Source organism: Erinaceus europaeus, chromosome 17, assembly GCF_950295315.1.
Source record: "Erinaceus europaeus chromosome 17, mEriEur2.1, whole genome shotgun sequence".
Classification (NCBI taxonomy): Eukaryota; Metazoa; Chordata; class Mammalia; order Eulipotyphla; family Erinaceidae; genus Erinaceus; species Erinaceus europaeus.
In genome coordinates, this window is record NC_080178.1 from 61,631,889 (window position 1) to 61,651,651 (window position 19,763).

At 49.2% G+C, this 19,763-nt stretch overlaps 1 protein-coding gene across 2 annotated transcripts in view; it reads right to left on the minus strand.

Moving 5' to 3' along the window:
- Nucleotides 1-658: 658 nt before the first annotated feature.
- Nucleotides 659-19,763, minus strand: part of DGAT2 (diacylglycerol O-acyltransferase 2) — a 33,473-nt gene continuing 14,368 nt past the window's right edge. For both annotated transcript variants that reach the window (XM_016186910.2, XM_060176813.1), the window contains exons 2-8: nt 17,695-17,823; nt 12,110-12,217; nt 11,751-11,821; nt 5,087-5,291; nt 3,931-4,105; nt 1,839-2,041; nt 659-965 (exon numbers count right to left, since the gene is read on the minus strand). In XM_016186910.2, the coding sequence (XP_016042396.1) occupies nt 811-965; nt 1,839-2,041; nt 3,931-4,105; nt 5,087-5,291; nt 11,751-11,821; nt 12,110-12,217; nt 17,695-17,823 (1,046 nt within the window). In that variant the 3' untranslated portion in view covers nt 659-810. The remainder of the gene's footprint in view (nt 966-1,838; nt 2,042-3,930; nt 4,106-5,086; nt 5,292-11,750; nt 11,822-12,109; nt 12,218-17,694; nt 17,824-19,763) is intronic.

A 19,763-nucleotide genomic window follows, 5' to 3' on the forward strand; every position in this document is an offset into this window, starting at 1 on the left:
TCCCAGGGCCACTGGGAAGAATGCAATTCAGGCCAAGGCCAGGCCTGTGTTGGGCCTGTGGTGTCAGATTCCTGAGAAGACCGGTCCTCACCCACAACACAACTGATGGTCCCAGGGAGAATGTGTCCCAGAGCTGCTCACTAGTGCAGGGTTATTGCTCCCTCTCACTCTAGTCTCACCCTGGAGGGCTCACTTTGGAGGAGTGTGTATGTGTGTGTGGGGGGGGGGGGGCTGGAGAGTGGCAGAAAGTAGAATCAAGCTGGAGCATTCCAGATGCTCATCACTGCACTCTTCAAAATAGAGACAGCGTGCACTCTGAGGTACCGAGGTTCCCCTGAGTGAGACGTCTAGTCCTTCAGTCAAATGTGGGGCAGCTGGGACTGTAGAAGTGTCTTCATCAGACTATAGAGGTGTCTTCATCAACCCTCTCCCAGGGGTGGGAACAAACAGCAAATAATCTAATGGGCATCAGACACTGATAACTGACCATCCTTCCCAGAAAACCAGGGCTGGACTTTCTCTGTCCTTCTAGGAAGCAGAGCAGGTTGTGAAACCAGGAAGGCCCAGCTGTGTTTGGCTGCCACCTAGGACAGGACAAGCTGGAAGTGGGGCAGCTTGACATTTTCACTTTCTCCTTCTGAAAAAAGACCTAACATGGTAATGGTTTAACAAAATTATTATAATTTCTTTTTTAAATAACCCACAGACACCCATGACGCTTCCAAATTTACAGAACCAAAAAAAAAAAAAAAAAAAAGTACTTGAGAACTTGGCAGAAAATGGTTGGCAGCCGACCCCCAAGGATCTGGATCAGTTCACCTCCAGCATCTCTGTCTCGGGGAGGCCGAAGCTAGTCTTGTGCTTGTCAAAGAGCTTCACCAGGGCCTCCATGTACATGGCATGGTACAAGTCGATGTCTTGCTGGGTTGGGTGCTCCAGCTTTGGAATGGTGATGGGCTCACCCACTGCAGGGATATGCAGAGGCTTCTGGTTAGTCAATGTCTCTGTGCCTCCATCCAGGCATTCCCTCTCCCCATCATGATGCTGCTAACAGTGCCCCATGTGCTATGTGCCAGCCATGCACAAGGAACTGCTAAATATGTTTCACTTGGGCAGGTGAAGAGACAGTGGTACTCAGGTGCAGAGGGGACCTGCTTAAAGTCACAGGGCTGCTAAGCAGCAGGTGGGATCGAGACTGATTACACCCACTGCTCCTAGCTGGGATAATTTCAGGACCAGGCAGGTGACTTTGCAGATGACTATTATTTATTTTTCACCAGAGCACTGCTCAGCTCTGGTTGATGGTGATGCTGGGATTGAGTGGTGGAGTGATGCTGTGGTACTATTCCTCCCCTCTCTCTCTGTTTCTTATCCTCTATCTAAGAGGGAGAAAGGTAGTGCAGGTACTGAGTCCCAGCAACAACCCTGGTGGCAAAAACCAAAAACAAAACATTAAAAAAAAAAAATCCCTTCCTCTTCAGCTGAATGATTCTTTTTCATCTGACAGTGTTGCAATCACCTCTATCCTGGGGTATGCTAAGACTCTCCAGTGCACCACACACACACCACTCCTAGTTCAGAGACTTCCCTGAACTCATGGCCCAGCAAGCCCAGAACTACAGGGCCTCCTCACCTAGGCCAGCATGGCTCACAGCAGTGGGTCTACCCCTTTATTCCTCACCCTGCCTACTGTTCCCAACAGCACCCAAATAGTGCCTCACAGTCTGGTGTCTGGATGACAGACCCAGATGGGCTGGATCTGAGCCCCAGCTCTAGCACTAAGGAGCTGTGGGGCAGCTGGCATGCCCCCAGACAAGGGCTGTAGGCTGGGGACTTACCGACGGTGGTGATGGGCTTGGAGTAGGGTACCAGTCCCCAGGTGTCAGAAGAGAAGAGGCCTCGTCCGTGGAAAATGCATGGTGCAAAGCCGATGTACTTTTGGAACTTCTTCTGGACCCACCGGCCCCAGGAGCCCTCCTCAAAGATCACTTGTTTGTAGACCTCATTCTCCCCAAAGGAGTAGGTGGGGACAAGGTCGGCTCTGGAAGGAGAGACCAGGATCTGTGATGTCCCAACCATGGGCTTCAGCTTCTCATCCCAGTCCTAAGACCCAGACACCAGTCTTATTCCTCTCCCCTGTGAGTCACTTGAGGACCCCAAACCACATATGTCCTCACTACCAGATCCAGTGGGTCCCCCATCCCTTTAGATAGAAAAGCACAACTCATTCACAATTTTACAGCAGCTTCCTTCCCTTCACATTGCTGGTTTTTCATAGACTGACCCTGAGTAGTTCATAGACTTTACACACTGTTGCCCTGGGCATTAGATAAAAGGAAAGGGGGAGATGCTGGGATATTGTGCAGATGCAGTCACATCTGCCATGTTGTCCCCTCAGGCTACTGCTAGTTCCCGCGTTCTCGTTTCACCATGTTGTGCCCTCAGGGCATTGTCTATTTCCCCGTGATATTTGGAGTGCTTTGGTCACTCCTCCCCCTTCCCATTCTCACAAGAGTTATTATCCTATCCTGGAGTGCTATGGTTACTCTTCCCCCTTCCCATTCTCACGAAAGTTGCTCCTATAAGAGACCTTCTTCTTCCGCACCTCGCTCTCTTGCCAGCGCTTCACTTCGGTGTTCAGACGCAAGAAAGGTTACTGCGTGAGGCGGCCATTTTCGCTACCTCCACGTGGCCCAACCTGTTTCTCTAGCACCCAACTCTGAGGTGCCAGCGCAAATAAAGATTTGTGTTCTCTCTTCGCTCCGGATCTCCTCTCTCTCTTCTCCGCGGCACACAACAACATCATAGAGAGGCAAAGAGACACAGAGAGGGAGAGACCACACAGCACCAGAGTTTCCTCTGTTGCCATAGCACCTCCCATGTGACTCTGTGGTTTGAAGCTGGGCTGCAATGCATGGCAATGCAGGAGCCCTACCCTGTGAACTATCTCTATAGCCTCTGTTCCTATTGATACCAGGGAATGTGGCAGGATACTGGGGTCACCAGGTCAAAGACAGCCTGGGAGTCTTCTTACTCTACAATGCTATCTTATTTATTTATTTATTTATTTATTTATTTTTGTCCTTCAGGGCCAGCCTCTGCCAGAAATTTTCCTTATCTCTCTAGCAACCTAGGTGTCTCAGGCCCCCAGACCCAGACATTAGTACTGTGTTGTGGCCTCTGTCTCCCTCCAAGGCAGGGAGCTGGTCTGATTTGATGGGGTCCTAGGGCTAGGTGCAAGACTTAGACAGGAAGAGTAGCCTCTTTGGAAGTCCAGAGAAAGGAGCTGGATGGGGCCTAAATGGCACAGTTTGTGCCATCTCTAATTTGTATGTGATGGCAGGTAGCACCCTCTTCCATGCCAGGTTCATTACCCCGGAGTCCAGGGGACTGACAGTGGATATGGAGTCCAGAGCCTGGCAGTAAGGCCTGAGCAGGCATGAAAGCCAAGGGACAAGAGGAGTGAGAGTACTTTGCCAGGTAGAACATGCTGAAAAGTGACCATGCAGAATGCCACTCTGGTTTTCTAAGAAAGATCACAACAACCCAAGATGCTCCATTCCTCTCTGCCTGCCCTCTGGGCCCTTCCAGGAAGCCTCCTGGGATGATTCCAGTCATACCATCCTTATTCCTGGCCTATTGTTCTCCCAGCATTTGGCCCCAGAGTCCTGTATATGTATGGCCTCTTGGCCCATGTACCAGGGCCCAGGGGACCTGGGCCGCCATCTGTGTCCTGCTCAGCTTACACTTGAGCAAATTTGTTGGGAACCTTGAAGCTTCTGCTCTCCTAGCCCTTGGTACAACCAGTGCCATTCTCTGCCTTTCTGGGCCCTGAACCCTGACTCCAGAAGTTAGGGAAATGCTGCCTGGGGCTGAGTGGTACCATAGATGTGCTGGGATAGATGTGTACCCAAGTGTGGAGACACTTACCCGTGACGCAGGGCCAACTTGACAAAGCCCTTGCGGTTGCGCAGGGTGACAGCATTCTTGCCAGGCATGGAGCTCAGGGACTCAGCAGCACCCCCTACCACGATGATGATGGCATTGCCACTCCCGTTCTTTGAAAGCAGGTAGTCGATGGTGTCCCGATTCACAGGGCAGATGCCTGGGGATGGGTGTGAGGGGCCAACAGTCAGGGTTGCCCATATATGCATGCCCACCCTTTGCACCTGACTGAGTGTGAGTGGAAGCCTGGATGGGGCTCCAGAACTAACTCAACCTTCATGAAGTACAGCCCTACACAAGTTATTCAGTTTGCTGAGCCTCGGCTTATTGGTCTGTGCAAAAGGGGTACCATCCTCAGGCTGCTTAGGGAACTCATTCATTTGGCAAACATTCCCAGGGCTCCTCTCTATGCCAGGCAGGTGCCCAGTGTTGGTGGGACAAAATGCGGGCAGATAATCATAGAGCTTGGGCAATTATTAAGTTTGCAGAAGACAACCCAGAGGCTGCAGATTAAGTCTTCCCAACATCTAACATCTTTTCTGGGAAGGTGTCCTCCTGGTTGGATCCTCCAGATCTGAGAACAACTCACTCACTCATAGCTATGCTACCTCTCCCAACACAGGGCCTACTACCAGGAACAGTGCATTCTCCAGCACCATGCTCTTAATTTTTAAATATTTATTTATTTATTTATTGAAGCAGGGAAAGAGTAGGGGTGGGAGAAGAGACTCTACAACACCAAAACTCCCTTCAAGGAAGTGGAAGCTGGGTTCAAACCTAGGTCTCACGTATGGCAAAGCAGTGCACTATCCAAATAAGCTATTGCAACTGATCCACTTTGTTGCTATTGTTCTGTAATGCAGCACCAGGATCTTGCACATGCATGATGTATGTCACTGCTGAGTGGCCTCCATTATTTGAGATGGAGGGCAAAAAGAAAGAGGGAGAGACAGAGAGGAGAGAGATCACAGAACTGCTCCATCTATGTGGTGATGGGGCTCAAACCTAGGGTTGTGCACATAGCAAGGTGCACGCTCTACCATCTGAGCTACCTCCCAGGCCCCATCACCTCACTTAATGGGGAGGTTCAGGCCTTTGGGAGGTTGGGGGAAGCCCAGCAGGCTAGCCAAGCGAATCTCACCTCCAGACATCAGGTATTCTCTCAGTACCGGCATTCGGAAGTTGCCAGCCAGTGTGGCCAAGTAGGGCCGTATGCCAGGGAACTTCTTGCTCACATCAGTGGCCTCAGTGCTGAAGTTGCAGAAGGCTCCCAGGCCCATGATGCCATGGGGGTGGTACCCAAAGATGTAGTTCCTGGTTGTCAGCAGGTTGTGTGTCTTCACCAGCTGCAGAAGATGCCTTGGGTCAGAGGGTACTAGCCAGAAGAGGGGACAAAGCATGGCCAGTAGGGCAGGGAAGCTGGCAGCAGTGCACAACTAGTAGAGTGCACACATTACCATGCACAAGGAGCAGGTTTCAAGTCTCTGGTCCCCACCAATAAGGGGAAGATTTCATAAGCAATGAGGCAGTGTTACAGGTCAGCCTCTCTCTCTCTCTCTCCCTCCCCACCCACCCACCCCCGCTCTTTCTCTCCCTTCCTCCTCCCCCCTTCCTTATACATCTCTGTCTCTATAAAAAAGAAAATTAACCTTCTTCAGGTCACAGGCTCATAGCCAGTTATAGATGTTCTGCTGTTGTTATTTGACTTGAAGCCCCCAGCAAAGGGCTGGGGACACTAGACCTCAATGCCCTTACATACTTGGCCCTCTGAGTCATACCTCTGCAGCCTCCTGCCATCCTCCTCACCACAGCCAGTGATGACTCTACAATGCATCTAACTCCTATTGCTGTCAGGTAAAGAGAGGTGTCCAACTTCCATTGGATGAATCTAAATCCCTCAGAATGGCCAGAGAAAAGATCAACCCAGCTGGGTGGACACTCCAGGACAGCCAGGCTCAGCTTCAGCTCAGAGGGGGAAAAGGGCAATCAGCAGCCCACATGCCAGCCCAAGGTGGGGCAGTGGAACTGTAGGACTGCACAGAGAGTTGTCCTGGGATCTTCTAGAGTTATTGCCTTTCTTAGGTTCACCCCCTGCCTGGTCTAGTGGCTTGGAAGGTGGGGTGGGTGGTACAATGATTCCTTAATTCCTGAGCAACAGGGGTACCTGCTTAGGAATGGGGTGAAGCATGCTGAAATGCATGATTTTATTTAAAAAATTATTCTCTATACTTAGAAAAATAATAAATACTTGGAGAATGTTTAAAATACAGGAAAAGCAGACATTCTTACAAGGCACAAGTGACACCTGAAACTTAAATTACAATGCAATGCTACTCCACTAAAGAAGTAAGCACCTATAATAATACTGTCAAGATAAACCAGTCTAACATGCTGAGACCTTTTCTTCAAGCTCTGCCTTCAAAACCACAAACTGAAACCGTGTAGTTGAGACACCATTTCACATAGGAACTTCCTCTAGTGTGACAGCGCCTCCCATGTGGCAACAGGCCTCAAACCTGGGCTGGGCTATGGCAATGTCTGTGCTCTACATAGTGATTTATTTATTTATTTACTTTTTTTTTTTTTTTTTTTTTTTACCAGAGCACTGCTCAGCTCTGGCTTATGGTGGTGCAATGGACTGAACCTGAGACTTGGGAGCCTCGGGCATGAGAGTTTCTTTGCATAACCATTATTCTATCTCCCCCAACCTACATAGTGAACTAACACTCCAGCTCTCTCTCTTTTTTCTAGGAAGGGAGGGAGGGAGAAAAAGAGAGAGAGGGAGAGAGAGAAGGGAGAGAGGAAGAGGGGAGGAAAGAGACCACAGCACTGCTTCCCTACCCACAGGGTACCCTTGTGCTATGGTGCGCTTCTGTAGTACTGGGGCTCAAGTCCAGGGCCTCTTCAGGGTAAGGTGTGCTCATAACTAGGTGAGCTAGCTTAATTCCCAATCTGAAATATCCTTTTCTTTGCCCCATGTTGCCTTTGACAAGCTGCTTAAAAAATCAATCAAGGCTGAATTGCCCAACACCTCACCACTTGGCTAGGAAGCAGAGCACTCTGACCTGTGGCCTGAGCTTTAAATGTTACAGAGGCTCTGCCTTCCCCACCCACCTCCCACCCCCCAGACCACTGCTTAACTCTGGCTTATGGTGGTACTAGGGTATGTGTGGAGAATTGGGGGTGGGTGGGGCAGATAGCATAATGGTTATGTTGGAGCTCCAGTGGTGCAATCGGTTAGTGTGCGGTACTTATATAGCATAATGGTTATGCAAAGACACTCTCATGCCTGAAGCTCCAAAGTCCCAGGTTCAATCACCTGCACCAGCATAAGCCAGAGTTTAGCAGTGCCTGGTAAAAAAAAAAGGGGGGGTGGCAGGTGGTAGTGCACCGGGTTAAGTGCACACGGTGTGAAGCGCAAGGACCTGCATAAGGATCATAGTTCGAGTCCTCTACTCCCCACCTGCAGGGGGGTTGCTTCACAAGTGGTGAAGTAGGTCTACAGGTGTCTATCTTTCTCTGTCTGTATCTTCCCCTCCTCTCTGAATTTTTCTCTGTCCTATCCAACAACAACAACAATAGCAACAACAATAGTAATAGCAACAACAAACAAGGGCAATAAAAATGGGAAAAAATGGCCTCCAGGAGCAGTGGATTCATAGTGCAGGCACCGAGCCCCAGTGATAACCCTGGAGGTGAGAGGTGAGAGAGAGAGGGTGAGGCGGGGGAGAGAGAGGGAGAGGGAAAGAGAAAAAAAAATTGAGGGTGAACCCTAGACTTCGGAACCTCAGTCTTTTTGCATAACTATTATGCTGTCGTGCCCCGCCCCCAGACTCTGCCTCTTAAAGAGCAGGTGTGCTTATTGACCTAGAACCCAGTAAAGTGAGAAGAAAGCACCTATACCAGCTCTCTCAGAACAGGAAGGCACTGGAGCACATGCCCCCAGAGCACGGGCACAACTGGTTAGTCTCTGACTAGAATGTGACTAGGAGCCTAGGTGGAGGTGTGGAGGTGACTAGCAAGTACCATTCCTATGCTTTGAGGTGGACACAGGACCCACAAGGGAAGGGCTTGGCTTGAAGCCTCCCCTGACATCACAACTTGTTAATCTCTACTTCTTGCCACTGGCACCTGGCTGGGTCTTTTCTTGGGACCTGGATGTATGTGTCATTTGTCCCAACCCTGGCTGCCTCTAAAAATTTTTTCCTTCTCTTTCTCTACGTCTCCACCTGGGGGAAGGCAGGTGGCTAAAGAGAAGTCTTGGGGCACAGAGCAAGGAGTGGCACTGGTGCAGTCTCTGGAAGGGACCATTTTGACCTGTTTCCATGCCCTGCTTCTTCCACTGGGGCAGGAAAGAGTGTCCCTTGCAGAGGGAACAGAGGACACTGATGATGAAAGCACTGCTGACATCTGGTCTCTTGTCCCCCTGACTGTTTTCCGTGGCAAAGGCAGCTCACAGGGGTGCCCAGGCCAGGCCTGCTTGCTGGCTACAGTGACCTAGGACACATTCCTGGCAAGTCGCTCCCCATACCCACAGCAGGAAGTGGGACTCAGAGAGGCTTGTCTCACTCTGTCACTAACCAGATGAAGAAAGCCAGGCCTGAAGAAGGGCAGAGACCTGTTGGAGCCCACACAGCAGGGCAAGGCGGCAGAACACAGAACGTAGCCCTAAAGCAGCCAAATCTGGTGTCTCCATCAGCCCTGCCACTGACTTGCTTGTAACTTTGGAACTGTCCTTCCCACTGGACCTCAGTAGGTCCATCATGAAACAGAGCAGAGCAATGGGTAAATGATGCTGCTTCTAGCATCCAGGGACCCTGAAGCTCCAACCAACACGTGAGAGACTTGCTTCCCCTATCCCCTAGCTGAGCCACTCTGGCTCCTACCAACACGTGAGAGACTCCCTCCCCCCATCCCCTAGCTGAGCCACTCTGGCTCCTACCAACACGTGAGAGACTCCCTCCCCCCACTCCCTAGCTGAGCCACTCTGGGGAGTACTGTGGGTACAGCTGATGACCCTCATTGCATAAGCACAGGGGGGAGGGGAGGTGGGGCAGTAGGGTCACATATAACCCAAAGGCTACCAGCCTTCACTAGGTCCCCAAGGTCAAACCCTTCTTGCATGAGGGGCAACTGGGGCTCTAAGGAATGGGCCTTGGCAGAGGTCAGCAGGAAAAAGAGCAGAGCCCAGGCGAAGTGCCCAGGATCTCACTGTCCTAATCAGCCTCAGGGCCAGTTGGCTTGGGTTCTCTGCCAGGGCCCTCAGAGGGCCAGCTCACATGTGTCCTGGGGCTCTAACTTCTAGCTGACTTCTTGGAGAGGTGTGACAAGGAGTGTATGCTGATCTGGAAGGCAGAGATTAGTCAAGAGTGTGTGCCATCTCAGCTCTGGCCAGCAACCAGTGGCCATCTAGTTCTGGGGAAAGTGACTCTGTGCCCCAGGAGAGGGTGCAGAGCTGAGATCTTTCCCACCCAGCCATCATTCACCACTTCTTATCATGGGAACAGCTCCATCTTGCAGATGAGGCAGAGGGTGGGCTTGAGGTGGTCCCATGAGTAGAGTGACCAATCTAACAGGATTCCTATGATGGAGGCCAGGGATGAGGCAGCAATGTCCAGTGGATGAATGGGCCACAGAGCAGGGACTTGACCCAGGTCTCCAACAGCAGGACAGGGAGCAGGACAGAAGCTCCTCCTAGATAAACAGGCAGTGGAGTCCAGTGGGAGGGAGCTTGATGCTGGACTCCAGAAGCCTAGATGCTGGTGCTAATGCTGCATCCTAGACTAGTTCTTGCCTCTCTTTGGGCCCCATTTTCTTTCTTTTTTTTTTTTATAATTTATTTCTTTATTGGGGAATTAATGTTTTACATTCAGCAGTAAATACAATAGTTTGTACATGCATAACATTCCCCAGATTCCTATTTAACAATACAACCCCCACTATGTCATTCATCATCTTTTGGGCCCCATTTTCTTACTTCCAGAATGAGAGGGCTGGGTTATATAATGTGACCTCCCCCCTGAAAAGTCCTTGCAGCTGGAGAGATGAAGTCAGGAGAAGGGAGGATGGGAAACTAGGTGCCAATATCACTCATATGCACCAGGCCCCAGATGTCCTCTGAGCAATAGGGGTCACTGTCACTGTCCCTGTCCTCCAGGTCTGAGTGAAGCCAGAGTCTCTGCTCAGGAATTCCAAATGATAGTGAGTTGTGGTAGGGAAAACTAGGCTTTGAGGCTTGACTCACCCCTTCACTAACATCATCCGGCTTTACTACTCTCTGGGCCTGAGTGTCCTTTTCTGTTAAGAGGGAATTCAGGTGTACTCCTCCTTGTGGGTGAGATGAGGGTTAAACGACAGCAGTTGGGAACCAGAGAGTTTCTTACTGGGTAGGACATGTGCCTTTCCATATGCATAGCTCATGTTTGAGCCCAGGTGGAAACCAGTGCTGTGATGTCTCATGCTTTCTCTGTCTCTCTGAATGAAAAAGCAGAGGGGTAAAATTGTACGAGCACAAGATCCTGGGGAGGGGATGTGTGTGAAATAGAGACAGACATACACAAACTGACTCTCCTTGGGGGAAACGTGCTCCCTCTTAGAAAGCGCCCTCTGACCTCAGCCCTTCATTTCCCTCTGCCCAGAATTCTTCTTAGACTCAGGCACCTGTGTTCTCACTGTCTTCCTGCCTCACCAGGGCTGTTGATCATTAAAAGGGAGCCTAGTGCTTTCCACAGGCCTTCTCTAAGCACTTCACTTGGAGGGCCTCTCTTTTTAATGTTGAGAAACTTTTTATATTTATTTATTGGATCAGAGAAATCAAGGAAGAGGGAGATAGATAGATAGAGATAGATAGATAGATAGATAGATAGATAGATAGATAGATAGATATCTGTAGCACTGCTTCACCATTTGGAAAACTCACTCCTGCAGGTGGGGACTAGAAACTTGAAGTCAGGTCCTTGCCTACTGTAACATGTGCACTCAACTGGGTGTACCATCACCCAGCTCACCTAAGGGTCTCTTGTTTCATCACACGTCAAGTTTCCTGGGGCCTAGCACCCATGAACAGAACTTGTGGCTGGGAGAAATGGTATCTTTCAGAACCTGAGGGAGGAAGAAGGCCCCTTACACTACAGCTTTAATCTCTATTCTTGGTTCAGGTCAGATGAACTTGAACTGCTTTAGAATGGACTCTTGAGCAGTCTGGGAATTGATGCAGTGAATAAAGTTCTGAGCTCTCAATAGCACATGTATCAGAATAATGTCTGGTTCTCTTTCTTTCTCTCCTCCTATCTAATTAAAAAATTTGGCTCTTGATAAATTCCTATATTTTTAAGTTATTCCTTTAGTAGTCACTGAAAGAGCAGACAAGCAAGGACCAGAGTTTCTATTATTATTATACTTACTCCTTCTCTCATGCAGGACACTCAGAGTCTGTAACTTCTTTTAGATCCAAATGCTAGAACAAAGAACTAACCAGCTTCTTCTTCTTTTTTTTTTTTTCCAAATGAGGAAGTCAGTAACAACCCACCCCCTTTTTTTTTGCCTTGGCTGCCAGAAAGCTCAAGGCTGACCATGAAACAACATGAGTCTATAACTCTTAGGGCAAAAGCACTAGCATACTTTCTTCACATGATCTGGCACAGCATTCTATGGACTTCAAATCTTTTCTGAAATAGAAGCACATAGATAAATACTCAAGGAAGGAGAAGCTCTGTGATCACTAAGGATAGGTGGGTGAAGGTTCCCATTCTACTCTTCACCTCCAGCTCTCCCCCTCCCCCAAGATAGCACCCATGCATCTTTACCTGGATGGGAAAGTAGTCTCGGAAGTAGCGCCACACAGCCCAGTTTCGGACCCACTGTGACCTCCTGCCACCTTCCAGGAAACAAAGCACAGTGTTGGGAAGGAGTGGATACTGGGGGAGGGGGATCCCAGGTGGGGGGAGGTAGACTAGAGCAAGTGATGTGAAGCTCTAGGGTAGTCAACCTTTACCCCACACAGCATCCCCAGTTCCTATACTGGTCAATTGACTGAGCATGAATGCTTCATCCAATATCCAAGATGGGACCCTTGAGGGTTGTAGGCCCGAGCCCTATCCCACTATGCACCTTGCTCTAGGTGTTCTGGAGAAGGAGCTAGTGTAGAGCCTGAGTCCCAGCTTACCTTTCTTGGGTGTGTTCCAGTCAAAGGCCAGCCAGGTGAAGTAGAGCACAGCGATGAGCCAGCAGTCAGTGCAGAAGATGTACATGAGGATGACACTGCAGGCCACTCCTGGGGGGACATAGGTGAAGTGGTGGTTAGGCCTCCAGACTCTTCTCCTGCAAAGGCTCACCACCCAGTGAACTGAACAAGCCTTTACTGGGTGCTTAGATGGTGGCCGGGCGGCAATCACAGCCTAGGTGGTGCAGCTCATGGGACAGGACTTCACCCCAGTGACCAGCACTGTTACCATGGGCAAGGATTTTTGGTGCCTCAGGCACAAAAGTCTTTTTGCATAGCCATTATACTATCTTCCCAGCCCTCATTTAATTCTTTAATATCATTATTATTATTTCACATGTGTGATTTCACCAGTCCTGGGCTGACACTTTTCATCCCTTTTATTTCAGAGAGAGACACAGAGAGGAAGGTAGACATTATAGTTCCACCATTCACTGAGCTCTCCCTGATGTCAACCATGTTGTTCCAGTGTGATGCTGGGACTCAAACCCAGGGCCTCCCACATGGTATGGCATGTGTTCTTCCAGGTGAGTTTATCTCTTTGACCCTTTTTACTTATGATTGGTATCCTTAGTGCAGTGCCAAAGAATAAAGTCACGGCCCTGTGCCTTCATTAAACTAATAAGAGGCCTTTCTGGGACCAATTTTCTTATTCTATTTATTTGAGAGACATATGTGAGGGGGTCTGGGGGGGAAAGCACTACTCCATCATCAGTGGTGCTCCCCAGTATTATCCATGGTATTCCCATGTCATGCCGGGGCTAGAACTCAGGGCCTGGTACATGGTAAAGTGCATGAGCGATATTTGGACCCCAATAACATTTTATTAATTTATTTTGTAAAATATATTTAAACTTATTAATTACAATGAGAGAGAGTGTTTTTTTTTTTTTTTTTTTGAGAGTGTGCTTTCAAGAGGACACCAAAGTAAAGTATCACTCTGGTACCTGGGATTCTGGAGATTGATCCTTGTTGCTTCCAAGTTTAGCATCCTACTCACTATGCTATCCCCAAGGCTCACCCTATCCCACCCCCATTTTAAAGATGAGAACACTGGGAAATGAAAGAGAGGAAACTTGCTGAAGGTTAGCTGGTGGTACAGTGGCAAACCCAGATTCAAAGTCAAGTCTAATTATCAGGTACTTTATCTGTACCAGCCTATAGAAGTGCCATGCAAGGGACTGAGAAAAGGGATTTCTACCTCCAGAGGATGGTCAGCCCCATTCCAACATGGTGGGCAGGCAAACCCCTTCTTCAAATCCCATAACAGCACACTCAGAAGATACCTGAGACTAGATAACATTTTCTGTTTATCGTGGGCCATCATGTTTGGAGTCACTGGACACGAGTTTAGATAAGCTGGCACACAGGGAAGGAGAGTTGGTGCCAGCCTGGCTTCCCTTAAGGCTTGCCCTCAGCAAGTCTGCTGTCTTTGCCATATCCACTTTCTCTTCATGGCTTCCTCAGGCCTCACCCCTCTGAATTCCCTACACTATGGGGCTGCACTGTCTGCGCTACCTGGCCCTCAGAACAGAGTCTGTGGTGTGGGGGCCTCAGCCTATACCCTTTGCACAGGGTTAAGGAGATGTCCTGCTGGCTACCCCCTGCTGGGATTAAGGGAGGGCTGCTTGGCTAGGGAATGAATGAGCTCTCCACACGTAGCCTACTCTTGCTTTATAAAGGAAGGGGGGGGGGCAGACACAGATGCCCTGTGAGCGTCAGGGCACAGCAACGGCAGTCACATATCCATAGTCCTGCTTCAAGGGCCTGAGCTAACCTCTCCCCAAGGGAGGCTCCCCAACAGTACACCAGGAAGAACAGTAAGTACAGAGTGGTTGGATGCCTAGTTGTTCATTTAGGAGTGTGGGGTCATATATACTAGAGTCTGGGGTGGGGGGGAAGCAGCTACACTCTGCAAACCTTATTCAAAGACTTGAGGCAGCTTGGCAAAAGGTAATGTCAAAATTAAGACCACTTTCAAAGTCACTGAGATTATTGTGCAGCTTGCCCCAGGTTCCCTTTATGAGGCCTGGAAAAGGGGGTTTCCCAGATGCCACAGAGATCTAAGCTTCTTCAGAGGCAAGGTGAGTGCCTGGGGGAACCTGGGCAAGACCAAGAGTGTCAGGCACTTGGAAATCATGCTGACATGACACCTTCCTCTCAGGAATTGGGGGAAAGACCAGAGGAGGCTAAGGTCCAGGCCCCACTGATAAAAGCTGGGGTTTCTGGGAAGATGTGACTCCTTATATATTGTTCTCACTGCTGTTAAGGCAGCTTGGCTAGAGCTGACTGAAGGCCAGGGGACTATACCTAGCTCTGGACCTTCTCAGCTGGCGTCTAGGCCCTTCACAGAGTTTCCACAAGCCCTCCCATGCAGACAGTTCTCCATTCCCTGAACAACTTGAGGACTGGTTATTCCCCAGCCTCTGCCAGCAAATGTGTATTGAGCACAACTAAACTAAACCTGCTATAGGACCTTCCCTTCTTGGAGCCTAAACTTTCTCCTTTGAAAGGCAGTTACACTCACAACTAAACTACCTCTAACAAGGGATTCCATGCTCCACTCTCTTTGAAAGGTGGGTTGTGGCAGGAAGTGTGACACTGGGCCAAGGGCTGTACATACCTCTGACAGAGCCCCTCTGGTGCCCCCCTGTGGACAGCTCAGGATCATCCTCTCAAGCCCCCTCCACAAAGTCTGATGGAACTTGGGTACAAAGCACCATGAAGAGATGACGGGAAGATCTGTGAAGAGGACCTGGCACACAATTAAGTGTCCAGTCTGGAGCTCCATGGACTTCGACAGGGAAAAGAAGCACTATCTTAAGTTTTGCCTCATCTTTTGTAGAAATTTAGTATTTCCAATTTAATGAATGTAACTAACCATTGTGATGTTGGCATTACCAGTTGACTGTTACACTGACCAGGAGGAAAGGCATTTTCGTATAGCAGCTTCAAACATCCTGGTCCCTACCTACAGTGGTGGTTATGGGGGTGGGGGGAGAGTGTCACAAGAAGTGAAGCAATACTACAGGTTTCTCTCCTTCTCTCTCACACTCTATCTCCCCTTCCTTCTCAATTCCTTTCTACCTCTGTAAAAAACCATTTAAAAAATAGAAAGCACTTATCCTAACCCTTACTTAAGGATGATAACAATTACACTTGCTTTTGATATGCTTATTATTATTATTATTTACCAGAGCACTGCTCAGCTCTGGCTTATGGTGGTGCGGGGGATTGAACCTGGGTCTTTGGAGCTGCAGGCTCGAGTATCTCTTTGCATAACCATTATACTATCTAACCTCTGCCCGATATGCTTATGTAATGTTACTGTACAAACACACATACAGACCTATATATAATTGTTTCTTTAAAATAAATCCTTTATTTTTAAATTTATTTTTGTCTATTTAAGAGAGAGAGGGAGACTCAGAGCCTCACTGTGGCACATGTGATGCTGGGACTCAAACCCAGGACCTCGTACTTGAGAATCCAACACCTTAATAACTATGCCACCTCCAAGGCTACTGTCTAATATAATTAATTAATTAGTTAATTAATTAATTAAAATAAGAGACAGAGACAAACCACAACCTAGCTCGGGTATATGGTGGTGCTGGGGATTGAATCTGGGACCTTGGAACCTCAGCTGTGAGTGCCTTTTACATAACCATTAGGCCATCTCTCCAGCCCTGGCTTCTTACACATGTTGAAAACTATGAGGTTCTTTAGTTGCTCATTAAAATTCTGGGTCACAAATACCACAGTGTTAGTTCTTCCTTCCTTAGCTAGTCCTAATGTGTGCATATTTATATTTTTATACCATTTGTTTCTCTGAAATTGGGTGGACTTCACATTGCACATGCTCTGAATGGCAGCAGAGGTAATGCTGGCTGTTTAGGGCCATAATTAACAGCAGCTTCGACAGGTCTGTTCATACAACCAGTCATGGCTCCCTCCTACACAGGGTGTGGGGAAGATGCCAGGCCAGTTTCTGGGCTGTGGTTGGTCTAATCAACTGTTAACCTACAGCCTGGGGGCAATCCCCATTGCATACTGCTGGGCTGGGGTGGCTTGTCTTTATGCAAGCTTCTACTCACCAGGAAAGGGATGGTAAGGGCTTCTTGGTACAAATAGGACCCTGGAGAGCTAGGGTAACACTGGAAAGGGGTCTAGAAGGCTAGAACCTTGGGAAACTAGGTCTTGTCTGCTTCTACTGCTGCCTTCTCACTGCATGTGGGGCAAGACTCTAATCTTCACTGGGCTCCTACACCCCCTCTGAAAACAGGAGGTCACACTCTGCTCACTAGTGAAAGGGTCTGGCACATTATGACTTTTCCGACATCCCAATAGTTTAATGTGCCCTGCTCCCCAGAACAGTGTGTGTTTGTATGTTTTTTTCAGCCAGAGCACTGCTTAGTTCTGGCTTATGATGGTGCCAGAGATTGAGCCTGGGACCTAGAAGCCTCAAGCATGAAAGTCTTTTTGCATAAACACTAAGTTATTTCCTTGGCCCCTATCTTTTGGAGACTATGGGTTCCTATGAAAAGCTGAGGACAAATACCCTTCTCCCCAGAAAAACAGTCATGTGATAAATTCTCAAATAGAACTTTACATATATTTTTAGAGGTCCTGCATCCCCCCCCTCCTAAAAACCCACTCTTGGGTCAAAGGCTGAAGACAGCTATGTTGGGGGCCAGGTGGTGGTGCACTTGGTTAAGCACACACGTGACCATGTGCAAGGACTCAGGTTCAAGCCCCCTACCCCTGCTCCCCACCTGCAGGGGGAAGCTTCATGAGTGGTGAAGCAAGTACTGAAGGTGTATCTCTGTCTCTCTATTTTTCCTTTCCCTCTTAATTTCTCTCTGTCCTACCAAAATAATGAGAAAAAAAAAGGTTCTTAAGCCCCAGAGATAACCCTGGTGGCAAATAAATAAATAAATAAAACAAAAATAAACTATACTGAACCAGTACCACTCATTCTAGATGAGTTCTCCTTGGTGAGTGCTCTGGGCTTGCTCTCAGATTCCAACTCTTCCCCTGCAGAAGTGTTAATCTCAGAGTCCAAGAATCTCTATGCATTTCCCACCCTAACCTGTGAAGAATTCTGTAGGAACCCAAGGGAAGTCGCACCAAGTGCCTATTTGGGACACTTGCCTAGCTCCTTTCCCTTCACAGTGTGGCCTCCCTTGAGGCCCCTCTAGTCTGCAGCAGCAGTGGGGGAGGTGTGAAGAGAGAAAAGGAGGTGAGCTCTGACCAGCACAGGGAGCATCTAGGGCAGAAATGTTCCGGTCTGGGTAGTCTTATGGATCTGGATTCAAAGTTGTGTTTTTGGACAAGTTCTCTACTTCCTCTGAGACTTGGGCTTCCCACCTGTAAAATGGGAACCAACCCACACGACCTGTGGACTCTCACAGGTCCCCACGCCTGCCTACAGGTACAGTACTTGATGAAGACTCACAGGTGAAGGTTCTAAAGCAAGCTAGGGCCCCTCACTCCCTACTTGCTCTCACTCTGAAGCCCCAGCTCACCCAGAATGAGGAAGGACAGGACCCATTGGAGCACTGAGATGACCTGGAGCTGCTTTTCCACCTTGGACCTGTTGAGCCAAGTGATGGAGAAGATGTCCTGGAGTGCGGAGAGGATGCTGGAGCCTGTGCCTGTGAGGAAGGGCAGAGGTCAGTCTATGGCCCAAGTTCCCACACTAGTCCGCCTCCCACAGGCACCTTCTCAATGGAACAGGAGCACAGAAGGTCCCAGAACCAGGCAGACTTGGGTTCAAATCCTAGCCCTGTGACTAGCCCACTCCTGGTTCACAGGCTTCTCTGTGGATCAGTTTCTATCTCCATCCAGTGCGACTGGAGTCCCCTTCATAGGGTCACTCTGGAGAACAAATAAGGTCTCCAAGGAAGCTAGTCCAAGGGCCAGGGAAGGCCAGTTATCCTCCCTCCCTTCCACGCAGCCCAAGACCCATGCTGGTCCTTTATGTGGAGCTAGTACAAATATTGAATCTTTACTATCTGTGTCTGAGAGGCCAAGGACAGAGGTTCAACATCCACTCCGCAATGTTTTTTTTCTCTGAGTTTACTTTGAGCACCCTAGTCTCTGCCTGGCTCCACGTATCACCTAGACTGACACCTTTCCCCCAGATAACCAGGACCACATGCCCCATCCTCAATTCCACCAATGCCACACTCTCCTCTTCCTATCAGCGCTCAAAGCTTGGGCAAGGCAGTTCTGAGCTTCCAGCCGCATGAAGGACAAGGAGGGCTGCAATTAAGTCTGCTACCCAGCAAGTGCCAAGCCCAGAATTCAGGACAACCTGTGCCCATTTAATTGCTTCTGTGGCTGTGCCCCCAAGTGGTGGCCTGGATTCCAGTGGCTGATGGGCAGTAGGACCAGAATACCTCATGATGATGTGCGGCAGAATGGGGAGGCTCCCTCTGCTGAACTCCCACCACATGCCCTCCACTTAATACATTCTCATGGATGCTGGATAAACATTCCTCCTGCACCCCCACTCTGCAAGGCCTTGGGCTATGAGGCTTATCATTATCTTGTCCTTGTGGGTCTTGTAACCTTTAACCCTGGCCTACTGCAAGGAATGAGGTGGCAGGAGAAAGGCTTAGGGGCTCAAGCCTTCGCATTTCTGGAAGACCTACAGAGCAACGAGGTCCCAGCAGTTTAGAAAAGGACACAGGCCACATCAACTGGAAGTCAACAATTGCTGGAACTTTCAGGAGACAGGAGATAATGCCAGATGAAGCCTCCTTTCCCTAGCTTGATGGATGGGGTGGGGGACAAGAGTCAGATCCTGACTCACACCTTGAATCTGACTGCTGTGTGAGCCTGGGAAAGACAACGAGGACTCATGACCTGATCCCTAGGGTATGGCAAGTAGTAGGAGCTCCACAGTACCAAATCCTCCAGAAGCATAACTAGGGTATGGTGAAGTGGGGTGGGGGCAGTATGTGGACTCATGATGGCAAATGAGGCCTGCTCAGAGGCATTCCAGAAGTTTGGCTCCTACATGCTCCCAGGCCCTCTGTGTGAGCATCCTGCCATCACAGGTCCTTTCTGAAACCCACCTCTACTCCATTCTGGAGCCTCAAGGCTGCTGCCACCATTGATTGAACTGGCAGGAGCCCTGACTTGCCAAGGGTTAAACAGGCTACAGGTTCCCTGGAAGCTGCCAAGTTCAAAGGGCTCTGCCATGTGACAGACATAACAGGTCCAAAGATGATCATCAAGGTATGTTTTGGCAGTCCAGAAGTGGGTCAAGGTCTGGGAGAGTGTGTGTGTATGAGATAGGGGGTGAGAGGACTGACTCTGTGATCAATGGGCTGGTATACCATGCCAGCACCAGCAGCTGGCACTGCCCCCAGAGCTGTGGAGGAGGCAATGAGGCAGCGGCGATGCAGTGAGGGCTAGATGAATGCCTGCTTTTGGACAGGGGCAGTCTGGGAGGGGAGTAGGGGTGGCCATAGAGGAGACAAAATACCTTCTAGCACTTTCCAATGCAAAATGGCAGCTGAGAGGTGTTCAGAAATGCAGGCTTTCTGACCTGTGTCTCCATCTACTGAATTGAAATCTGCATTTA